The sequence below is a fragment of the Strigops habroptila genome, chromosome Z, assembly GCF_004027225.2.
Source record: "Strigops habroptila isolate Jane chromosome Z, bStrHab1.2.pri, whole genome shotgun sequence".
Classification (NCBI taxonomy): domain Eukaryota; kingdom Metazoa; phylum Chordata; class Aves; order Psittaciformes; family Psittacidae; genus Strigops; species Strigops habroptila.
In genome coordinates this window covers 12672934-12694558 of record NC_044302.2, presented here as the reverse complement: position 1 = coordinate 12694558, position 21625 = coordinate 12672934, and the positions used below count along the sequence as shown (strand labels likewise).

At 38.5% G+C, this 21625-nt stretch overlaps 2 protein-coding genes across 7 annotated transcripts in view; both read right to left on the bottom strand.

The window, feature by feature from the left end:
• Positions 1 to 426: 426 nt before the first annotated feature.
• SLC7A9 (solute carrier family 7 member 9) lies at positions 427 to 12397 on the bottom strand. 2 transcript variants are annotated; one of them, XM_030512597.2, is made up of 13 exons: positions 12278 to 12397; positions 11104 to 11229; positions 9825 to 9972; positions 8654 to 8896; positions 8274 to 8399; positions 7882 to 7981; positions 6068 to 6112; positions 5602 to 5725; positions 3851 to 3954; positions 3041 to 3137; positions 2147 to 2296; positions 1534 to 1708; positions 427 to 652 (listed from the first exon to the last, which is right to left on the bottom strand). In XM_030512597.2, the coding sequence occupies exons 2-13, from the start codon at positions 11206 to 11208 to the stop codon at positions 588 to 590; spliced, it is 1482 nt and encodes a 493-aa protein (XP_030368457.1). In that variant the 5' UTR covers positions 11209 to 11229; positions 12278 to 12397; the 3' UTR covers positions 427 to 587. The 2 variants fall into 2 exon arrangements, with proteins under 2 accessions (XP_030368457.1, XP_030368456.1); XM_030512596.1 differs by lacking the exon at positions 12278 to 12397 and adding an exon at positions 11348 to 11432.
• A 6560-nt stretch (positions 12398 to 18957) lies between these two features.
• Positions 18958 to 21625, bottom strand: part of CEP89 (centrosomal protein 89) — a 33532-nt gene continuing 30864 nt past the window's right edge. For all 5 annotated transcript variants that reach the window (XM_030512591.1, XM_032919645.1, XM_032919648.1 and 2 more), the window contains one exon: positions 18958 to 19665. In XM_030512591.1, the coding sequence (XP_030368451.1) occupies positions 19428 to 19665 (238 nt within the window). In that variant the 3' untranslated portion in view covers positions 18958 to 19427. The remainder of the gene's footprint in view (positions 19666 to 21625) is intronic.

The following is a 21625-nucleotide window of genomic DNA, read 5'->3' as shown; positions in this document are numbered from 1 at the left end:
TTTTTTTCATCAGCTACTGAACAGTGTTTCTAGGATGATGAAGTTACCTTTGTAAAGTCATGTTCATGCTGAGGATAATTGTTTTAATTAAAAAAATAAAGTCAGCCTCCTCCTGTCAGCTGTGCTTCCCATTTTTATTTGATTCTCACTTCCTCAGTCTTTAGTTTTTTGATAGCTAATGCTTGGTATGAGAAAACTGAGAACAGTTACCCTTGATTTACTTTACTTCTGTCCTTCCTCTGGAGCCTGTTGAATGTTTTGCTTATTTCAGTGTGATCAAAAGCATCTTGACAGTGCTGCTGGTAAGTTTTTGCCATCTTCATAATTGAGAAGTTACCCTTGTTTATTTTGAATAATTTCAATGCAGAAAACAAGATACTGTAACATACTAGTGAAAAATGAAAACTGCTCTGCTGGACACTGTAATCTGGCTCAGAAATCTTTTATTCTTACATATTTAACATTTTTCAAGTACTAAAGTGTTGCAAAAACAGTAGACCAGTATGAACACAATTTTAGAAAGTATAAATGTGTGCAAAACTCAAGTGAATCTCCTTTAACCACTCAGAAACAACATAAAAAATACTCTATTCAGTAATTTCCTCTGCCGGAACAACTTCCAGAAGCATCTGAAGGTGCATAGTGATGGGCTCTGAGGGGAGAAAAGTTACTGTTAGAGGTTTTACGAGAGAACAGTATTTCTATTCAGACATTTTCCTAAGTGAGAAAATGATCCTTTTGAGTAGTTGTCTGTCTTTTCTGTATTCATATCTCAAACTGAAAAGGGGTGGAGAATAAAAAGAAGATTCAAGCTACAATATTCTACAGTTTCTAGACTTGCATTAGAGTACAATACTTGTGATTGTGTAATTACATAACATTTAATAATACGGGGGTAGGAGTGACAGGTGATGGATTTTTTTTCACGTCTTTAGAACTAATTCTGCCCTCTTCAGCTGGTTCCCCTTTCCTCTTCAGAAGTATTTGTGTATTCTGTTTTTCCATAGATAATTGCAAAGAGTTCCTCCTGAGACTACACAAAACCATTTTATAAATGATCACGCTGGGTTCTTACAGGTGTCACTTTACTCAGCTGCACTGTCATTATTTGTGGTCTTAAATGTTGTTAACATTGTCTTTAGTAAGTATAGTGAAATTGCTAACTTGAACTCAAAAGCGGTCTTTTGTGGCATGAGAATGTATGTCTGCTAATCCTTAGTTAATGGCTAAAGCAATGTTTTGAAATACAGACAATCGAAGAACTAACTTTACAGATAAAATAGTTCTGTTCCTTTTAAGTCAGTTTCTTCATGCTACTACAGTGATGTATTGCTTTTTTCTAAATTAAGTTTAATTTTTCCTGAAGTCAGACATTGCTTTTTTTCAAAGGAAGGAGTAAAATACACCCTCCTTTCCACACCCCAGTCATGATTTAGATGGGATGGACCATTTAATGAGCTTCATTACAACAAATAATCAAAAGCTTAGCAGTATTGTGTTGAATTTGGAGCTGGCTATGTGAGGTATACTTACTTGATATTTTTTGGGACCAGTTGAATTTAAAGTGAACAAAAAGTACATAAACTATAAATCCACTAACTATAAATAAAACACAGTACAAATAGGCCAGTTCCGGTTCACTGATGATTGGTGCCAGTACCAGTAAAATGGAGACTAATGTCACTACGACTGGAATGATGATGGGTATCTGTAATATATGAAGCATAAAATTACTTGTCTGTTCTTTTGCTATTATTACAAAATTTGCATGTATGGAAGAAGAATAATTTCATTACCTTATGCATTTTTTCCTTTTCAAATTTCTAGCAATAGATGGGGCAGTTGAAAGAGTAGCAAGAACAAGGATAGGGAAAACTCTTCTCCTAAACTGTTGACCAAGATCTCTTTGCCTAAATGGCAAACAGAAGTGTAAAATTTTGCATTTTAATGTATCTGGGGCCCTGACTCAAGTGAAAAGACCTGGGGTCTTATTCTGGGTACTCTTTCAGTGGTAGTCTGCTGACTAAGTTTCCCATTCCGGAAAACATGGCAAAAGGATGTTGTTAAGTATCCAAATATTCAGGATGAGGTCATGTTTGATTATTTCTGGGAATGAAGGAAAAACCATTTTGAATGTTGAACTTACCTTGACTGGTCTGTTGAGGTCCTTTCTTGTAAACCGCATAACAATGAGTGCAAGGACAGTTAAACCGTAAAATATCCAGACTGCAAAACTGAAGTAATTTATGAGTGTGTTAATGTCACCGGGGATAATATAAATAATAGCAATGATCCCCTAAAAATGAAAAGAAAAATTAATATAGTCTACTATAAAAGAAAGAAGGCTGAATTTTACTTGTGTCAGTATGGGTGTATGTTTACAGTGTTCCAGAGTGTGATGATCTGTGAACGCTTTTGCTTAGACATTTGGGTGTAATTGTATTGCAGCACCTTTAAAGATTTAAAATTTGAATGCATTAATCTGTTCTGTTGTTGACTGTGCATCTTGGGAGTAAGTGAAGATGCTAAATACGTATTTAGGTTATTAAGGTTACTGGGAGTTAACAGAGCAATTGAATTTTGAACTTACCTTGGTTTACTTTAAAAATAAAGGGGTAAAATAAAAATAAGATATGCTAGACTTATTTTAAAATGTATTGAGTATATTTTTTGTGACATGTAAATGTATTCTTACAGGGAGGAAATAGGGTGATGATTGCTTTTAGCATCATGTGAAATTAATATTGCCTAATAGTAATAATTTCTTAATTTGTTTTCATGCTGTGAATTCTTCAACATTTTGATTTTAAAATCCAATTCTGCAGTGAAACTGTTCAAATTAAGAAGTTGGGGGTGGGTATATAGTGAGGTTTTTTCCTAATATATGGGGGGGGGGGGGGTGTCCTAATACATATTTAGTAATTTTCTTGTCTAGGTAGTCAAAAATACGTGTCAAGACCGCAGGTAAGAAATTGTGGAAGCATGTATTCCTAGAAAATATTGTTGATAAGCTTTCTGTACGTAAAATATATATACTTACATAAAATATGATGGCAGGGGCTGGTGTTAAACGCTTGACGCTAATGTAAGATAACAACTTTAGCATGTGCCCTTCACGACCTGCAACATAAACAAGTCTGACAAAACAAAAACAAGGCAATCTAGTTAGTGTAACACCTAGACTTTTAACTTCTTCCTGAAAAAGAAAAAAAAATAGAGTACACTTATTTTCAGCTATGTTTTATTGCGTGACTGTACCTGACTATAAATACATTATATTTCCCTTGATATGCAGTGGGATCTAAAAAATGTTGTAGTAAGCTGGAATAAGAGAAGTAACTAGTGTTACTGGTGAAATAAAGCAGTGAATTTGAAACCAATTCAGAAACAATATTAAAGTAGTGAACTTCAAACTAGTTTCAGAATCATTAATTTGCATATTAAATTTAAAATTATTTTGGAAAAGTTAGCTACTGCATCCTTTTAAATATTTTACTTTCTAATTTGCGTCATATCAAAAAGCTGTGCTGGCAACCTGTCAAAAAACTTGTCTTTAGAGCCCTGTGGTATTCAGATGGATTTGAAATTTTAAATATTTATTAAATGGAAGCATTTTGTGCTATACGTGCTGAATGAAGAAGAAGGGACCTTACTTTCTAATTTTCTAAACCTGCATCAGCAGTTTCTTTTTGAAAATTAAGAAGTACCTGCAAATCTATATACTGTTTAATTACATTTTTTACGTATGGATCAGAAGAATGTATCTTTGTGTGTAGGTACATAATTGTATATAGAATTCTTTCCATCCTTCAGAAAATCTCATTTTAAGGTATTTGGGATGGGAGCTTACCTGCCTGCAGTAAAACAGGTCCCATTGGCAGATCCAATTGTAGAAAAGGCCACAAAGAGAGGAACTATCCAAGAGGCTGGATAAAGGACTCTATCTCCAAATGTCTGGGATATGGGATTAAAATTAATCACTTTTGTCATTTCAATTTACCATTTGGTATATTCAGTCATGTTGGAGCCTCTTTAGAAGTACAGTAAATGAGTATCTGAAGTATGTCACCATTAAAAACATCAGTTGTATATTCTGTGTAGTTATTAATGTTTTGCCAGTTGAAGACCTGGATTAAGTCATGAGCCACTATAGAGTAGAATATTGTCGTGTTTGAGATGCAGCATCTGTAGGAAACACTGGGAGACAGATGTAAAAAAATAAACACAGATTCTGTTTTGACACCTGATTTGGGGATGCCTGCAGAAGAGGAAGATGGCCACGCATGGATGAGCTATTTCAGCTTACGTGGAAGGAGTTAACACTAGCAGTGACAGCATGACAGCCTGGGCCTTGTGGATCACCAGTGAAGGGCACGGTCTTTCAGAAACACTTCAGTTTTTACCTTTGCCATGGTACGTTGGCTGCTTCTGCGGGATGGATTAGAGCTAATGTAAGTACTGTAAATGAATTTGAAATCAAACTTTTCTTGACAGGTTTTGGGATTTTAGTTGAGGGTAATTAACCTTTTGTAGCAGGACAAGCGTTAAGAGTAATATCAGTGCTGCTTTGTCCAGTGGTAGAACACACCAGTGCCAAGCAAGAAGTCTACCTTCAGATGTGCAGACCTCGTTACACTGTGCACTCCTGCTGTTTGCCTTTGTGATGCTCAGTGGCAGTTCTGATTTTGTTAATTTAGTCTGACAAGCTCAGTGCTAGCTGCTGCGTGGTGGTTAGATTGTAAATTTTGTGGTATATTGGAGTTCTTTAAGTCAATATATACGTTGCTGTACCTCTTGGTGCAAACAAGATGTTGAAATGCACCAAAGTTCTGCATTTTAATAGACTTATTTTAACACTCTGACTTTTTTTTAACATACTTAAGAATTTCTAAGTTCATGTACTTCATGTGCTGCACTTCATTTGATATGCATGGGACATACTGCTTGTTTTACCCAAAAACTAAGGAAAAATTGCTGCATGATCTCAGCAATTGACACACATGAAATCTTTTCCCACAGAAAACTTACTGGGTGGAACTGCAGAGACAGATACATGTGTTAAGATTTTAGAAATATATATAATTTTGATTTTATCTGTAATAGTATGTCTTGCAGTAATAGAAAAAGGGTAATTCTTAGCTTTGTTAAAGAAAAACAAAGGAGGAAGTGAATTACAGTCTCCTTGCTGGTATCTCCAGCATGATGAACTTTGATCTGTCATTTTTGCATGTGCTTGTTTCTCAGAAATACTGGAAACATTGAAAAGGGCAAAGCATCAGCCAGGTGTTATTTTTCCTTCCATCTTCTGGTGCTTATGGAAAACAATCAACCTCTGTGCTGCAGTGTTCACAAAATGTTAGCTGCAGACTGCATTACTTTTGCTTCCTTTTGTTTTTTTTTTTTTCTTGGGACACAACATAAGTACTGTTTTAAGCATCACTGAAATAGATTAAGAAATGACAGTGGATGATGGGGATAAAGAGGACACCGACAGCTTAGAAATTGATTGTATCCTAAAGAAAAATTACAGGTTCCTTTTGGTCATGACTTTAATGCACACAGCCTTCTCCAGATGCTCTATTACAAAATAAAGTGGCTTACCACAGCAACTGCCTGGGACTGCAGGAGTTCTGTTGAAGTCATTACGGTGAAATATGAAATGTTTATCAGAACGTAACAAACTGTAACCAAGGGGATTCCAATAATTATAGATAGCGGTAGATTTCTAAAGGATGCAAAAGTAAGACTCCATCAGCATTGCTGTATCACTGGTAGAGTTGTCATAGTAAACTGTGGACTCTTACTTTTCCCCGTATGCTCTTTAGGTGTATTTACATTTCTTTATTGTAGAGTCACGGAAATCAGGACTTCAAAAAAAAAAAAAAAAAAAAAAAAAAAAAAAAGAAAAAATACAAACTTATGCAAAGTTTATGAAGCTTTTCTATTAAGTGCTCAAACTGAATAACCATTGCTTTAAAAAACAAGGCAAAATATATGCCTGCTTGTATAGAAATAATAGTGTTCAATTTTTGTCACTAGAAACACTGCTTTCCTACATGGTTTTTACCTGTAAGGATTTCTAAGTTCTTCTGTGATGTAATTGAGTTGATTCCTGGAAGGAGAAGCATTCATACAATATTATTAGCAGTCAGGTGTTGAAATGCTAGTATAGTATGAAGTCTGGTGTTACTTGCTATGTTATTGGTTTTTACCTTTGCAGTTAGAAGGGCGGCAGAGAAGGTTGGGGGGGTGGTTTTGGTTTTATTTGGTTGGTTGGTTTTTGGGTTTGGGTTTTGTTTTTTTTTTTTTTAAGTGATAAAACTGCAGGCCAAAAACCTATGTGAGCTTCTTATCCAAATACCAGCCTTTTGATTCACAATCTATCCCTCCATTATCTCCTCCTCCTCGCAGTTTTAGAAGTATTTCTGAGATTTTGAAATGAGATTGTCTTAGTTCTTGAGTAGAATAATCCCAGAAGAACAAAACAAAAATTTGGCAGACACTGTCTCAAATTTGCAGGATTGCCTTTGAACCTAAAGCTTTGCAATGTCTGAGTCTCTTCAAATGAAAGCACAAGCATAGCCATCGCAAGGACTGAAGTGAGTCTGCTCGTTTCAGTGGTCCCAAAAGTCATGTTGTCTAGAAAACGGGGGTGAAAAACTGTTTAAGGATTACACCCATCAGAATTATAATTTCAAAATACTAATTTTTGCTAGAGTGTGTAGACGAGACTGACACAAGATTTTGGCTTCTCCACTTCTGAAAGTGTGAGGAGTTGGTATTTACAATTCAACAGGCCAATCTTCAAACATCAGTGTCTGATGGTTATATACTGAAATAATTACTTAGGCACCAGCTTCCCTGCCCCCTTAAAACAGGTGAATGTCTGAATTAGCAGACTTAAATGCCTGAGTTGGAAATAGAACCTGAAAGAGTAATCCATTTAAAAAGAAATTCAGTATAAAGCATCTACCTTGGACTTGCTCTGCTGGAAGTTGAGAGTTATGTTCTCGGGTCCTTCCAAAACACAGGTCTGTATGCAAACCTTTACCGTTTAAACGCTTAAGAATAGCACTAATGGATCAGACCTTGATACTAGATTTATGCCAGCAGTGTCTGAGACCAACTGACATTCCCTTTAGTTTCAGGAAGTGAAATGTGTAAATTGTTCTCTGGGCTGTGGTAGAGATTAAATATTCCTGCCAGTAAGTTTATCCTTACTGAAAATAATTCTGGAAAGTACTCTTCTGGATACTAAATATAAATGCCTTATGTAGAGCATAAATGTAAACCTAAGTTCATTGATACCTGTGAATATTTTCAGATGTGTTTTCTTAAATCTAATATGGTAGATAATGGATAAACAGATGTGGAGAATTAAAACTGAAAGCTTCTTAGGGAAGAAGACTTCAATGTTTTTACATTAATTCCAAATGAAAATTGAAAAAAAATAATAATTGTAAGTTGAACCTTATGAATTCTGACCTTTTTTTATGTCCTTCTGTACTAATCAGACACCACTACATTTCACAAGAAGTGGAATTTGATGGGTAAGCTGTAGGGGCTCTGGGAAGGCTATTTGGCCTAACACAGTAGCATTAAACTTTATATTACTTATTATTTACATTATATTCTCATTACCACAGTATCTTAAGTACCCTCAGCGGAAAAGCAGCAGCTCCTTTCAGGATCTAGTATAGTTTCTTGCCCTTATAAACAGGAACTTGGGGGTTTTTGTTCTTTTTCCAGAATTCATTAAGAGATTCTTAATAACAAGTCAGATGTTAACTTTTTCAAATCACATCTGAGTTGTACAGGGGGAGAGTAAACCAGTTACAGCCTGTTAAACTGTAACTATGAAGGCTAGTAAAGACACCTTACCATCCATCGTATGCCCAGAGTCCATTATAAAATGCCAGGGCAATACTTCCAAAAGAAATTGTACTGTCCTTGTAAGAATCTTTAAAGTTTTCAGTTTTTCCTGCAAATAAGACATAGATTACTGGTCAGTATTGAAATTAATTCCTTTAATCTCCACCAGACGAAGAAACATTCTGACAGTTGAAATTAATTAATGCCAATTTTTATTAATTGATCTGTAGTGCTGCATTTCCCACCCAGCCCCTTCTCTAAAAGAAAATAGTTCCCAAGAGATCTGGAACTAAAATTCTGAATAAAGAGAGGTTTATTGTTGCACAGTCTCTGTCAGTGGGAAATTGTTAAATGTCATAGAAGAAGCTAAAATAGTTTTTGCAAGTAGTGTATTTAATTACCTTGTGCGAGGAGAACAATTCCACTTACAATAATGATTGTGACAATGATCATTTTAGCAGCCGTGAGAAAATTCTGGAGATAGCTTCCCAGCTTCACACTCAGTGAATTCACTATTGTAATTATCACTGAAATACATATTCATGAATTTCTGTGTTAAATTTGTCAGAATTGAAAGAAAAGTTGCTTATTAAATCCTTCCCCTTTTCCTCTCCCCGCCTTATTTACGATACTACTTTTCCCTACTGCTGTTGTTCTATAGTATTGATACAAGGGTTTTTAACATACTATGTTTGGATAACTTTTAAAATTGTGAGGAAAAACAGTTTTCTGAGTCAGGCACTGATTTGTCTCTTAAAAATCTTGTCTCTTAAAATCTTACCAATGGCAGCTGCGGCAAGACACTTGATGACTACTTGGGGTGGATCGCAACCTGGATAAAAAGGAGCTGATGCATATTCTGCAAAGCTGAGACAAATGATTGCAAATGAGCTGGGTTTGGTGACCAGTAAGCTTGTCCAAGAAAACAAAAATGCTGGAATTGGGCCGAAGGCCTCCGTAAGGTAAGGATATTCTCCCCCAGATTTTGTGATCATTGTACCAAGCTCAGCAAAGCAAAGTGCACCTGAATAACAAGGAAAGCGTTGGTTATTGGCTTAGTTCACACACTTTCTAAAACAGATTATCACTTCTTAATAGGTAGAAAAGTTAAGAAAATAGACACATACAATGCATCATTACTCTATTCATGCTTTGGTATGTTTTACTGTATATGCAAAATAAAATTTTAAGTACTTGTGAGCAATTGGAAAAAAATACACTGAAACTATTAAGTTACAGACCAGAACTGACTACTATTGGTGTTTAAGACATCAGCAAAAAAAGTACAAACATTCTGATTCCATATTAGATTTCTGCTCAAGAAACCAATGCTATAAGACGCATCTAAGTGACAGCTGCACTGGCTGACCTACCTTTGGGAAACTTGGAAAAATAGACTTGCTGCACAATTTTAAAGTAAAATGTTGACTAAGGTCAGCTTTGGAGCACAGTGATACTTCTAGTTGGCATCTTTCTTAAAGGATTTTTGTGTACATTGTGTACCTGACAGAGTGCCCATGGAATTCCCTTTTTGGTTACCTTTTTGAAATTCATTTTGAGGTGCTTGGTGCTAAATTTTCAGATAATAGAATTAGATTCACAAGAAGGAAAACAGAAGAAGTACCTAGGTCACTGCCAGTGAGTGCCTCACTGGCTGTGATTTAAGTAGGAAAGTCTTGTCTTTATTAGTGGATGAAGTAAGCAAAATTAAGACTTGCTTTCAAAATGAGCTGCAAATGTGATTTGCAGTCTTAAAAAGCTTCATTTATCTTATAAACAGCACATACCCTATTTTTTTTTTTTTTTCCTTTGCCTGGGTACTGTTACACTTTCCAGGATATGTTTATTTTGGTCTAGGTGCTATTGGCTAATTTGTGAAATGAGAGTAGTATGCAGAAACAGTAGATACAAAGATTTACCCAAAGATGCAAGTCCTTTGTTGATTCATTTACCTAAGGTTGCAAGAACTCCACAGGCTGCCCAGACGGTTAAACAAGGACCCACAGCTCCCACGTTGGCAAGTACTGATTTTGGAGAAACAAAGATACCCGAACCAATAATTGTTCCAACAATCATACAGATTCCACTAATGAGGCCCACCTTAAAATAAAATGAGACACTTTGGTAAAGTAACTTCTGTTAATTCAATAATTGCTTCTTAGTATAACGCAGTTATAGTAATTGTCGTTAGTGACTTTTTCAGCTTACAACATACAACTTCTAAAAAGTAATACATGAAACTGAAGTTTCTCCTTTCCTTGCACACGCACCCTGTGGGGCGTAGTCCTCCTGTTCCCACAAGTACAGTTATTTGGACTCTGCATGCCTGTGTATTTGCTGTATTAAACCATCCTTTGGATTATGTGGGGCTCAAATCTAAGGTCAGCATCCCCTTTCCAGTCTTTGATTAAACACTGGAATTGTTTTATGAGCACTTGAGTACTTCTGAATTTTCTAAGCTTCTGAAATCTGATTTCTTGGATGGAGGTGGGTTCTTTGGTAGTTTTTTTTGTTTATTTGCTGGTTTGTTTTGGTTGGTTAGTTGGTTTGTTTTTCCAGCAGTTGCTTTCCCCTCCTTGCTTCAGGTATTAGTGCACAGGAATTACCTTGATACTGCTAAGTGGTGAAAGAATCATGTTACTTAAGTTTAAAGAGGAATTCCACTCCTTCACGAGAGCAAGTGGCATGTCTGATTTCTATAGCATCTGTAATTTTCTGGAGGAGGCACATTTTCACTTATCTTTCTGTACCAGTGGCTATTTTGTGGCTGTATACACTAGCAACTTCCAGAATCAGTGAGCTGAACAACCCACTTCAGCCTTTGAGAAGTACATGTGGAAGGAAAAGGTAAAATTTCTGAAGTCTCTCACTTGATCAACTTCAGTTACCAGATAGCAAAATAATTCAGACTTAAAAGAATACATATTCTTACTTTTTGTGCTTATACCAGCGCTTTGAGTAACCTGGTCTAGTGGAAGGTGTCCCATGGCAGGGAGTTGGAACTGGATGAGCTTTAAAGGTCCCTTCCAACCCAAACCATTCTGTGATTCTATTTTACTACTAATTAGTAGTTTCCTAAACTGTAAGCCACCCACACTACCAAGATGCTAGCGCATCGCAGCTGATCTGGGACACAACTGCAGGTTTTGCATGCTGATGCTTGTGCACAGACCCTCCCTCTGCCAGACCCTGCACACCCACGGACCAAAGGGGGAAAAGAAAAAGGTTTACCTCCTTTTGTAGGTTCGTTGTTTGGGGTTCATGGCTCTGAGTGGATTGTCCATCCTCTTTTCTGTCGTCTTTTCCTTTTCTTCTCTTCAAGCTTTCTTCACCCATTTGGTTTACTTGCTGAAATCTCTAAGGAAATACAAAGTATCAATCTAGCATATTAATGTTAAGGTAAACATTGCCAGAAAATACAAATACGCACGCACACACTTGCTCACAGGCAAAGGCTTTCCACCCAACTACCTACTCGGAGATGAAATCCAGGAGGCATTAGTTATGTCTACTTCACCTCATCCATCCTACTTGCTGTGGACTTTCCTCATACCTACCTAGCAGTGAATGTCTTTCTATGTTTGGCTCAGGTTACCTTCAGTTGAGAGGATGTCCTTACTGGAACAATCTAGGTTTTATAGCCAGTCCCCCCTTTGAACTCTTCCAGAGGTTCAGACAGATTTAATCTTTCTCCCAAAAGCTGTTCTGTTTTCTTATCTAGGACAACTTCTTTCTGATCTTCTTTAAATTAGGCTTTGTCTCATTTGCTTGGAGATGCAAGTGTCTGCTAAATCAAGTGGTGTTTGCTATGATTGTCTAATTAGCAGCTCTTTGCCTCAAAGAGTTACGGTCTTCTCTGTGTTGACTCAGGGTGAATGTCTCCTACAGAACTTTTTGATCTGTTTAGGATTAGAATGTAAACAGATAGCTTTCAAATTGATGGGATTAGGTCCTGAGTCTCAGAAGATGTTTTGGTCAAAAGGGTCTTTTCCCCTCAGAACCTACAGCTATAATTAATGAATCTGAATGCTGAAGATCGTTTTGCAGTTACACAGACAGCAATTCAGGAATGCGTCATGTTTAGGCAATTTAGCTAGTATCCAGAAATTCTTGACTACAGAAACCATACCATTTTACATTGACAGGACACCTATCTCAGTATCAGTCCTCAAAAACGTTTGGGCTGTTAGTGTATCCCGTTTATGTTTTGAGTTAAAGATTTTTAAAAGGAATCCATAATGAATCCAACCTTTAAGATTAAACCTTGAATGGAAAATTGCCCCAGTAAGGAATGCAGGGCCTCGGTCACTGAATTTTATTACAGCTTTGTGCCCAACTTCTCTCCTTAAAGTCATGTATTAGAATGTTTTATCAGTCATCTTTTAGCAGTTATACATTCACTTACCTTTTTTTATTTATGTTTTCTTGGTGTTAATCGGGTCCAGGAATCTCTGTGTAGTGTCTCTTTATTTCTCCCGTTAGATTTAGCAGCCACTTAGAGAGTGAGACCTGTTCATGTCTGAAACCAGAATACGCAGAAACAGCAGTGGCTTAAGTACAGAGGTTATAAAAGGTAATCATTAAACCCATTCTCAGCCCAGAAGCTTAGAGATAGGAACCACAGGTAAACCACATTACTTAATTTTAAATCAGAGGATCCATCTGTTTACTTGCACTTGCTCTTCTTTGAATCCTACCATTAACATATGTGCTGTAATACATGATGTCACTACCGTCATCATTAAATGCATTTGAATGTTTTATTTCTGAGTAATTGCAGGTATGCTGCAAGTGGCATATAAGGAAGCAGTCTCAATAGCTGTGTCAGTGCCAGGTTATGCCACTTGATTGCAGGCTGTGGGAGTCGATAGGAAAGATTAGGTAACTATGTAGTTTGTAATGTCCATGGTATATATGGGTTTTAAATACCGGTGGGTTTCCTCCTACTTATTTCTGGGTTACAGTGTAGTTGGTTTTGCTCCTGTGACAAGTAAGGCTCAAAGATCTTCAGGTCTGCTAAAGGGTTTGCACTAGACCTGCCTGAATAATGCACATTTTTTAGTAAGACAAAGATTTTATTGTATTACATTCTTTTAAAGCAGAGCTGTTCAGAAACTCTTCGTAAACTTTTAAGTGCTGGGAACATAATTCTATCCAAAAGACCACAAAAAAAACCCACAAGGAATCTTTTCTTAAGGATATTCTGAAGGAATTTTGCTGGCCTCTCAGGAAAATTAGCTTGAGAATATCGAATTAGCTCTTTTCCAGAGCTTTCAGGAACTGAAACAGTGCTTCAGAGCCTGGCCAGAATTGCTGACTCAGAGCTCTCCTAAATGGAAGAGCTGTGCCTGGCCAGCCAAGGGTTTGTGGTCCCAGAGGAAAAGCTCTTAAGAGCTCTTGAAGCAAAGTGCCAGTGCAGTGGCATGAATTTTTCATGGTGGAAAATCCTGGGAGGCTCTCTCTTCTCAGGTGTTAAGAACAGTGTTCTGGGTAGAAGGTTCTGGCTTAAAAATGGACGAAGGGAAAAAGGAAACTGCAGGGTTTAAATCACTTGTAAATGGGCAGGGGAAATTATCTAATAGGGTAGGAAATTAGAAAATGAATGGCTCAGTTCACAGGACATTAGGGCATATTTGGCTTAATGTCTTTGTTGAGTGTCAGAATCTCCATGGTATTTACACAACAGCTGAAGCTCAGAGTATGTACACTCTGCTCTGATGAAGGAATAAGAAGTAATGCCAGTGTATTTTAACAGTAGTTGGAAAATGCATTGGAATTACTGGGGTTTACTCCAGACTCTCCAGTGGTTTGTTTGGTTTTGTGGAACTGGTGACAGCATTTGCTTATTGGGTTATTATCACATTATTTAACCCAAATGTTTTTCGAGAGAAAATTATGTTTAGTTATTTTTAGACAGAATATGCTGACTGTGGACAAGCAGCAGTGAAACTTCAATGTGACTGCACTTCCACAGATTCTGAACTAGTTTTTCAGTTTCTTGATAGGAATCAAAGGATGCTACGTGGTTCTATGGTGTCTGGTGAAAGGAAGCTGGAACTCCTTCTTGGGTTCAATTTACAGACTAGAAGGTACTGGAAATGGGAGGAGGTGCAGTATATCGGTATGCTCTGTCAGCAGTCGTGGTAACGTAGTAGGTTGTTAACATCATGTTAGTAGCAAAACAAGATAAATTGGCATGGTAGAGTTTTTGTATAGCTACCATTTCTTTGGTAGCTATATTTAGTATAGTATCTGTGAAACAATGTAAAGTAACATGTTTTCTTCAATACCTGTGCACTAACCAAGCTCACTGACTTGTTTATGCAAAATTCCAACACATTCACACTTGAGTGTGTTTGGAACTTGTTCCTAAATGCAAGGAGATTATTTACTCGGAACAGGATAGTTAATTCTTCATTTCAGCACTTCAAAGATGAGTAAAAGTTGTTACCTGTGCAAACAGGAAGAGTTTTGTGCTCTATGTTTCTTTGTAGTACAGTAGTGCCTGGAAGTAATAGCTGTGAGTCTGGACTATAAAGGAAGTAGCTGCAGCGAGTATGAATTAACAGTGATTCTGTCAAACTGGTTTTATTTCTCTGTAAGCCAAGCCAAAAGGGAAGAAATAGTAAAATACATCAATTCTGGAAGGGCTTTTATGGGTGACTCTCTTCTCACCAGCAGATTGCAGCAGCAAGGCCTAAAAAAGTGTATTTTAAAACATCTGTGAGAGTGTAGATGAAGAATTTATCGAAAAAGTTGGGTAGAAGGAAGCAGTGGCTCACTGCTAGGCTGGGAAGAGGTTTATTCTGCAGGACCATGTCCTGGGTTTGGTCTGTTCATGTTTGTGTTTATGTTGCAGCCGACAGAAAATACTGGGAATGACAGATCTGTGAGCAGTACGAAATGGGGAGGATGCTCTAATGGCGTGAGCTGGTGAAGGGCTGCAGTGTATTGCCCAAGGAAGTTAAAAGGATTCCTTCATTACACACCTTTAATGAAAGATTAAACCACTATCTGGCAGTAGTAGCCCGGTAAATCCTCCTAAGGATAAGGGTGTTTTTCAGTGATCCTTGATTTTCTGTAGTGTGCTGGGAACTACACCAGCCATGAGAGAGAAATCAGAACAAATGTACCAGCCTCATAAGACATAATGGTTGGGATCATGGAAAGCTTTCATGGTTCCTTAGTTACTGTGTACAGAAGACACCCTGAAAGCTTGTGAGCAGTGAGCAGGACTCACAGCATGTGCTTTGGAATGTGCAACGTGATTTCTATGCAAATTGTGCCACTGGAGAGAGCAGAGCAGACCTTTGTGGGTCTGCCCGGTTGCTGGAGGAGGTACAGGTTTCAAAGGTTTACAATATCCATACAATGTCCACAGTGTGCAGGGTAGTACTTCAGAGTTTAGTAACACGCTCTTCATGAGTGTGTGTGTGACACCACCTCTGCAGCCTCTATCACCTTCAAGATTTCGGGTTTCCAAAAGCAGTTGTTTCACAGGTCAGACTGTGCCTTTGGTACTTTTTCCTGATGCTATTTTCTTCCATGAACTTCATCCCATTACTTAGTGTCGTTCAAAGGTTACTTAAAGTAATTTATTTCCATCCCTGATGTTAACAGAAGAGTCAAGAATGATTACAAGTTTTGTGTCTTCCTTAGTTTTCACACACTAGTTAAAAAAGGAGTCTGCAACTTTGTGTATCCCAGAAGTTCCCTTTCTTGTGGTTTAGCAGTATTGCATTTCTGTTTGTAATAACAAGAAGTGGAAATGATTGTATTTCCACTTATATGTATTATATGTATATAAATATAATATACAATGGGTATTAGGGCTAATTAAAATTGTAGAGGGGACAGTCCTCTGACTCCATGGAGAAATGGTAAGATACCAGACTGTAGTAGTTAATTGGGGATCAACAGCAGAGATAACATATTTAAAATTCTTAATCCTTGAAGAACTACCTATAGCAAAACACACCATATTGTTTACTTTTTATTCTTTTGCGTTGTTTGCTTCCACTGTTTGTTTCCCAGCTGAAGCAAGGTGAGCAGGGCTGTCTGTCGTGTCGGTGCAAGTCACTGGAACAGCCTTTTGCAGATGCTACAGAAAGATTTTACCATGTGTTGGTTGGCGCCCCATAAATGTAGATGCAGAAGCAGCATCCAGCAGGTGCCAGGTATGGTGTGACACTGTTAAAAAGCACAACATACCTTGCAACCAAACCCCCCCCCCCCTTCAGAACTTCACAAAGTTGGTAAGATCATATGAGTCCAGCTCCTGTGTGGACATGGGAACCATTGCCTGCTGTTCCGGCTTTTTCATGATCGCGTATTTGATAGCAGCACTCAGTGAAGCTGGTGGCTTTGGTCTTAAACACCATTTAATGATTTGTGAGCACTGTCATAACCTCCTCCAGGCTTTGTGAGGGTAACTTCTCTGAAAACTAAAGCTTTATGTATGACGCTTGAAAAAGAGCTGAATTCCTACTACTTCTGCAAATGTCTGTAGTTACAATTCATGTATCTTACAGGAGGGTGACCGCAGTCCCTGAGTAAAAGTCGTGGTGTTAATGCACGTACAACTATGTCAAAGCCATGAAATAATAGTTTTCTCACCAAAGCAGTTCAATATCATAAAAAGACTTGATTCCCTTTGGTAGGTATGGGCAGGTTCATTCTGAATGGGTAGAAGTTGCTTTAGTTGGTTTAGTTGGTTTTTGTATTGGGGAAAAAAGAATTTAAAGTACATTATAGATTTCCCAGCAGTGGTGTCTGATTCACCAATGATGATGTTATTTATGGTGTATAAATGTTTTCATTGGCAATGCATCTTTATGGAGTGAATTGTAATGAGAAATTAATACCAGAGGAGAACGCTGTCTGTCCATTCCAGGAGGATGGATCTTGTACTTGCATGGTAGCATGGATTTGGTATTAAGAAACAAAAAGTTTTCCATTTTCCATGTTCTAACTTAATTCTAGCCTAACCTGTTTAAAACTTGTTTTCCCTTCTGATTTCAGATGGAACCAAAGTAGACGAGGCCCTCAGGGACATGGTTTAGTGGTGGACTTGGCAGTCCTGGGGTAATGGTTGGACCTGTTGATCTTAAAGGTTTTTTCCAAGCTAGTTGGTTCTATGATTCTAGTCTGTGATTTGTTTTAGTTACCTGACTTGAATCAGGGTTCCTTCTGCTGGATAAATGCCCATGTTCCAATATGTAGGAAAAATCATATTCCAAGTATTTTCAGTCCGTGATATAAAAGGTCTCTATTGGAACACTTAAATTTAGCCTGTCATCAGTGTGATGGTTACATTGCGTCTTCCTGTGGTTCGTGGTAGGTTTATTTTGCCTCATCCAAGTTGTATAAAACATAAGAAAGCAGCTGTGTCTGGGCCATTAACCCAAGGAACCAACTGAACCGACTCTTCCACTAGGTAACTCCCCACTTCTGTAACCTCCATTGTCAAATAGCTTGTCCCTGCATCTGATTTTTGCTGCAGTGGAAGTGCTCAGTGCTGCTTCACCATGCTCGGTGCTGGCAGCAGGAGCTGGCACCGTCCTCGGGTGGCGTTTCAAGCAGTTCACTTCAACATTGTATGTGTGGATGTTGGCAATTAAAAACGCATCTAACTCTTACATTATTATTTTACATATTTTAATGTCCTGATTAACTCCCAGTAGCGGTTCCTGGTGGTGTTTGGTTATCAAGTAATGCAGTCAAATCCCCCCTGATAACACCTGGAGTTATCTCAGTTCTCAGTATTCTGAAGCTGGAGGCAGTAATAGTGAAAATACATGAAATGCCTCTGGTTGGGTGGGTTGGGTGGGTTTGTAGTGGTTCATTTGGGCTATTTCCAGTGCTCAAAGAAAATCAGCTTTTAACTGCTCTTTAACCATGGAGGTGATGGTGATTGTCCTTTAAGCTACTGCTTCTAGTTAGCTTTTGAGACACTGGATTTTTGTTTGATTATTTTAAGTAGTAGTATTGCCTGTTGGGCAGTCGTAACTGAAAATTACCAACTTTGATAGTCGTTTCAGTGGGATTTTTCTGGGGTTTTGGTGGGGTTTTTTTTGTTTTGTTTGGGGGTTTTGGGTTTTTTTTGTTTTGTTTAAATGTTGTGTTTTCATAAAAAAGGGCTTATTTGTTTCAAAAGAGCATTTCTGTGCAATGCCTGTCTTTAATGTTTTTTCTAGTCCTAAAATCTGTGCACTAAACATGATTTTAATGTTCTTTTTGCACATAGAAACATACTGAAAACAAGTGTTTTAATGCATTTTGAAAAACATCCAGAACTTAGGATTTATCTTTCATCTGAAAGAGATCTAAGGGAAAACCAGTTCTTTGAGAGAAAGAGTTTCTTTCCAAACTGTTGGAAGGGATTGGAGAAAAGCACCTGTCTAATCATTAATGCTGTTTGTACGACACTTGACACTCTTGTAAATGTGTTTGCTTTTGTTAATCTGAAACAATTCCTGGATTTCGCTGTCCAAGGATGTCAGGGGGGTGATCTGTATGCGTGTATTTGAAATAATCGCTGTTAACAGCACTTTTTGGTGTACCAGAAAGTGCTCCTGAGGCACAAAAGGTCTTTTTAACTCATGGGACATCGTGTTTTCTCTGTTTCCTTGCAAGCGTTGTGGAAACGCTGTGGGATCTCCCAGGGATTTGAACTTTAGCTCATTTAAAGTTTAACATAATGTTTGAATGATATGCAGATGCCAAAGTGAGTGTAGCATTTCTGCACGTAGACTGTCGGTGCTCACGTGCTGTCCTCTGTCCTTTGAACCAGGTATTGAATCCTCCTTGAAATGGGGAGCTGGGGAAGGAGAAGCTGGATGTGACCAGAGTGTCATTCTCAGCCATGCCCACTTCAGCGGGAGAACAGTTAAGCCAGCGTGGAGAGAGTTCTGAAAAATCTCACCTGTGTTTCTAAGCAATTACCAATATGATTGGGCTTTCCCTGTGAAGTTTACTTGAGACATATTCAAAAGGGCAATGAAAAACAGAGGAGTGTGTCACGACACTCCCTGCCGTGCAGGAAGTCAAGACGCTTCACCACGAGCAATGAGAACAGACAACACATTTTTTTCAACTTTGGTCATACTCCATGTGTCCTTTATTTGGTGACTTGGGAAGAATTTATTGGAATTTGTCTTGTAAATTGAAACATATAATAGAGACACGTCATTTACTGTACCAGAGGCTGCCTGGCTTGCTGTTTGCTTGTTTTGTGGCAAGGTATGTGTGCTTAAAGGCCAAGCTTACCGGTTTGTTAACTGGGTAAGTGTCTTTTATGTGAACTTCAAGCTGTGCCACGTTTTGCCTTAACAAGGAACAGCTTTTTCTTCAAAACCTGAAGTCGTATTTTACGCTAAATTTACACTGCTGATGGTACAGATGGAGAATAAGACGAGGTCTTTATTCTGATGACGTTAAAAATACAACCATTTTGAAGAGGGCAGATCTTCCATTACATCTTGTGGTGTTGAGAGTCAACTTCAGGCACTGAGTTCTCTTTCTTGGCTGAGATGCATAACGCATCTTTGTTCTTATCACTGAAATTCTTGCTCAGTTTCATTTTTAGTAGGGGATGAAAGTTTCACATCACAATAGCTAAAATCATGTCCATACAGTAGGTCCTTCTGAGAGCTTTCATCTAAGTGTGGCTCATGAGCTATGGCAGTGCGCCACATGGTGTTCTTTCCCTGGGATTTATATAAGAGTTCTCGCATTCTCTTGTTTTCTTTGGATGTGGATTCCCAAATGATTTCAAGTTCCCCTTCTGTTTTCCTTAAAAAAAAAAAAAAAAAAAAAAAAAGAGGGGGAGAAAGCTAATTTTAAAAGTGCTTTCCAAGAGTACATAATTTGGATATGTGGATAAGCAAACGATAAACTGCAGGTGTATTGATATTTGAAATGATGATTTAAATTCATTCCTTTTCTTTAAAAAAAGCTCACTAACTGCAATGCTAGAGAGGCAAAGAAAAAAGATTTGGACCCATGTAGTAAATTGGATTAAGTTATAGAATCACAGACTGGTTTGGGTTGGAAGGGACCTTAAAGCTCACCCAGTTCCAACCCCCTGCCCCGGGCAGGGACACCTTCCACTAGAGCAGGTTGCTCCAAGCCCCTGTGTCCAACCTGGCCTTGAACACTGCCAGGGATGGGGCAGCCACAGCTTCTCTGGGCACTCTGTGCCAGCGCCTCAGCACCCGCACAGGGAAGAGCTTCTGCCTAATATCTAATGTAAACCTCCCCTCTGTCAGTTTAAAGTCATTCCCCCTTGTCCTGTCATTACACACCCTTCTTTACAAAGAACAGCACACGCAAGATCCAAATATCATGACTGCCACTGTCCACTGAATCCAGGATCCATCAGGATCTGGGGGGCTGTGGTTCTGCTTCCTGGGACAGGCTCGTCTGTACCACTTGCCCCTTCTGCCAGAGTCCTGCATCTCTCTGCTCCAAGGCTTAACGACAACCTGATCAGAGGGTCACCTTTGTGCTTAGCTAATGCCTCTTTGTGGAGGCCAAACACAAGTTGTGGAAACCTTAAGGCCTTTAAGGCATTATAACTTTATGGGCCTGTTTCTCTGACTGCCCAAGCATAAATGAGTGAATTATGTATGTGTGTTGTGTTTTTTTCTTATGAAAAAGGTTATTTATCAAACACAGCAGCTAACATGACTTCATGCAGTTGTTAATACTTTTAATAAAAGCATTGATTTTATGAAAAAATAATTAGTTTTTTAAAAATTAGCACATGGTTAAAATTTCTTCAGTAGCAAAGAAAGAGATGCTTTGGAGGTAGTGGTGTATCTGAACTCTTCTTGGAGGATTAGTTTTTAAACAGAGCTGAGCTGCAGAATCTGAAAGCACTCATTGGTGTTGCTTTGGAAGGAGCAGTCAAAGCACGTTGTTGTCAAGGGGAGTATTCTGCAGATGCCCCAGCTCTTCACAGAGTGCTGCAGTCATAAGTATGGCTCTTCAGGGTGATGCTGCTGATGGTCTGGTTTTCTCAGCACCCAAATTTCTTTCGAGAACAGCCCTCACCACCTTTCTATTACATTTTCCTGTATCTCACCAGAAATTCCCTCAGCTGTGCACAGCACTGCTATCCCTGACCATGCCTACTGTACACTACCCTGTACAGACCACAGCCCCAGAAGTAACTCTTGGTACTCTTGTGACTGGTAACCAGTGTTACTGTGCCCATAGCAGGTGGTTCACCTCTTCAAACACAAACCTGGCATGCAGAACTAGATACGTACTCAGCAGTAAACGTCTCCTGTTTCCAGATGTCTTCTGGAAAAAGCACTAAGTTTGTTTCTCATAAATGTAGGCTGTTGCCCAGAGAAGCTGTGGCTGCCCCATCCCTGGCAGTGTTCAAGGCCAGGTTGGACGGGGCTTGGAGCAACCTGCTCTAGTGGAAGGTGTCCCTGCCCATGGCAGGGGGATCGAGCTGGATGAGCTTTAAGGTCCCTTCCAACCCGAATCAGGCTGTGGTTCTATAAAATGAGTAAAAATAAAAGCTGTATTCAACTTCCAACCTAGCCAAAATGGAAGGTTTGTATCTTGTTGAGGGTAAGCAAAAATGCCAGTGCTGCACTGTGTCTGAGGATGGAAAAAGTCAACAAAGTAGAGTTTAAAGCAGATTCTTCTTTATAAAAGACAAGAGCTTTCTGCCCTCACTGAACTGAAGTCATCCAGGCTTAATCTCTGAGAAGTGTTATTTGGGCTGGCTCAAGAA

Excerpts from the sequence above, each read along its gene's own strand:
- SLC7A9 (XM_030512596.1), bottom strand. The coding sequence starts at position 11,371 with ATGCCTCCTGGATTTCATCTCCGA. Across the intron at positions 7,982-8,273 it reads AATTGTTCTCCTCGCACAAG|GAAAAACTGAAAACTTTAAA; the intron begins GTAATTAAATAC and ends TCTTATTTGCAG. Across the intron at positions 3,955-5,601 it reads AGTCCCAGGCAGTTGCTGTG|ACATTTGGAGATAGAGTCCT; the intron begins GTAAGCCACTTT and ends CCCATATCCCAG.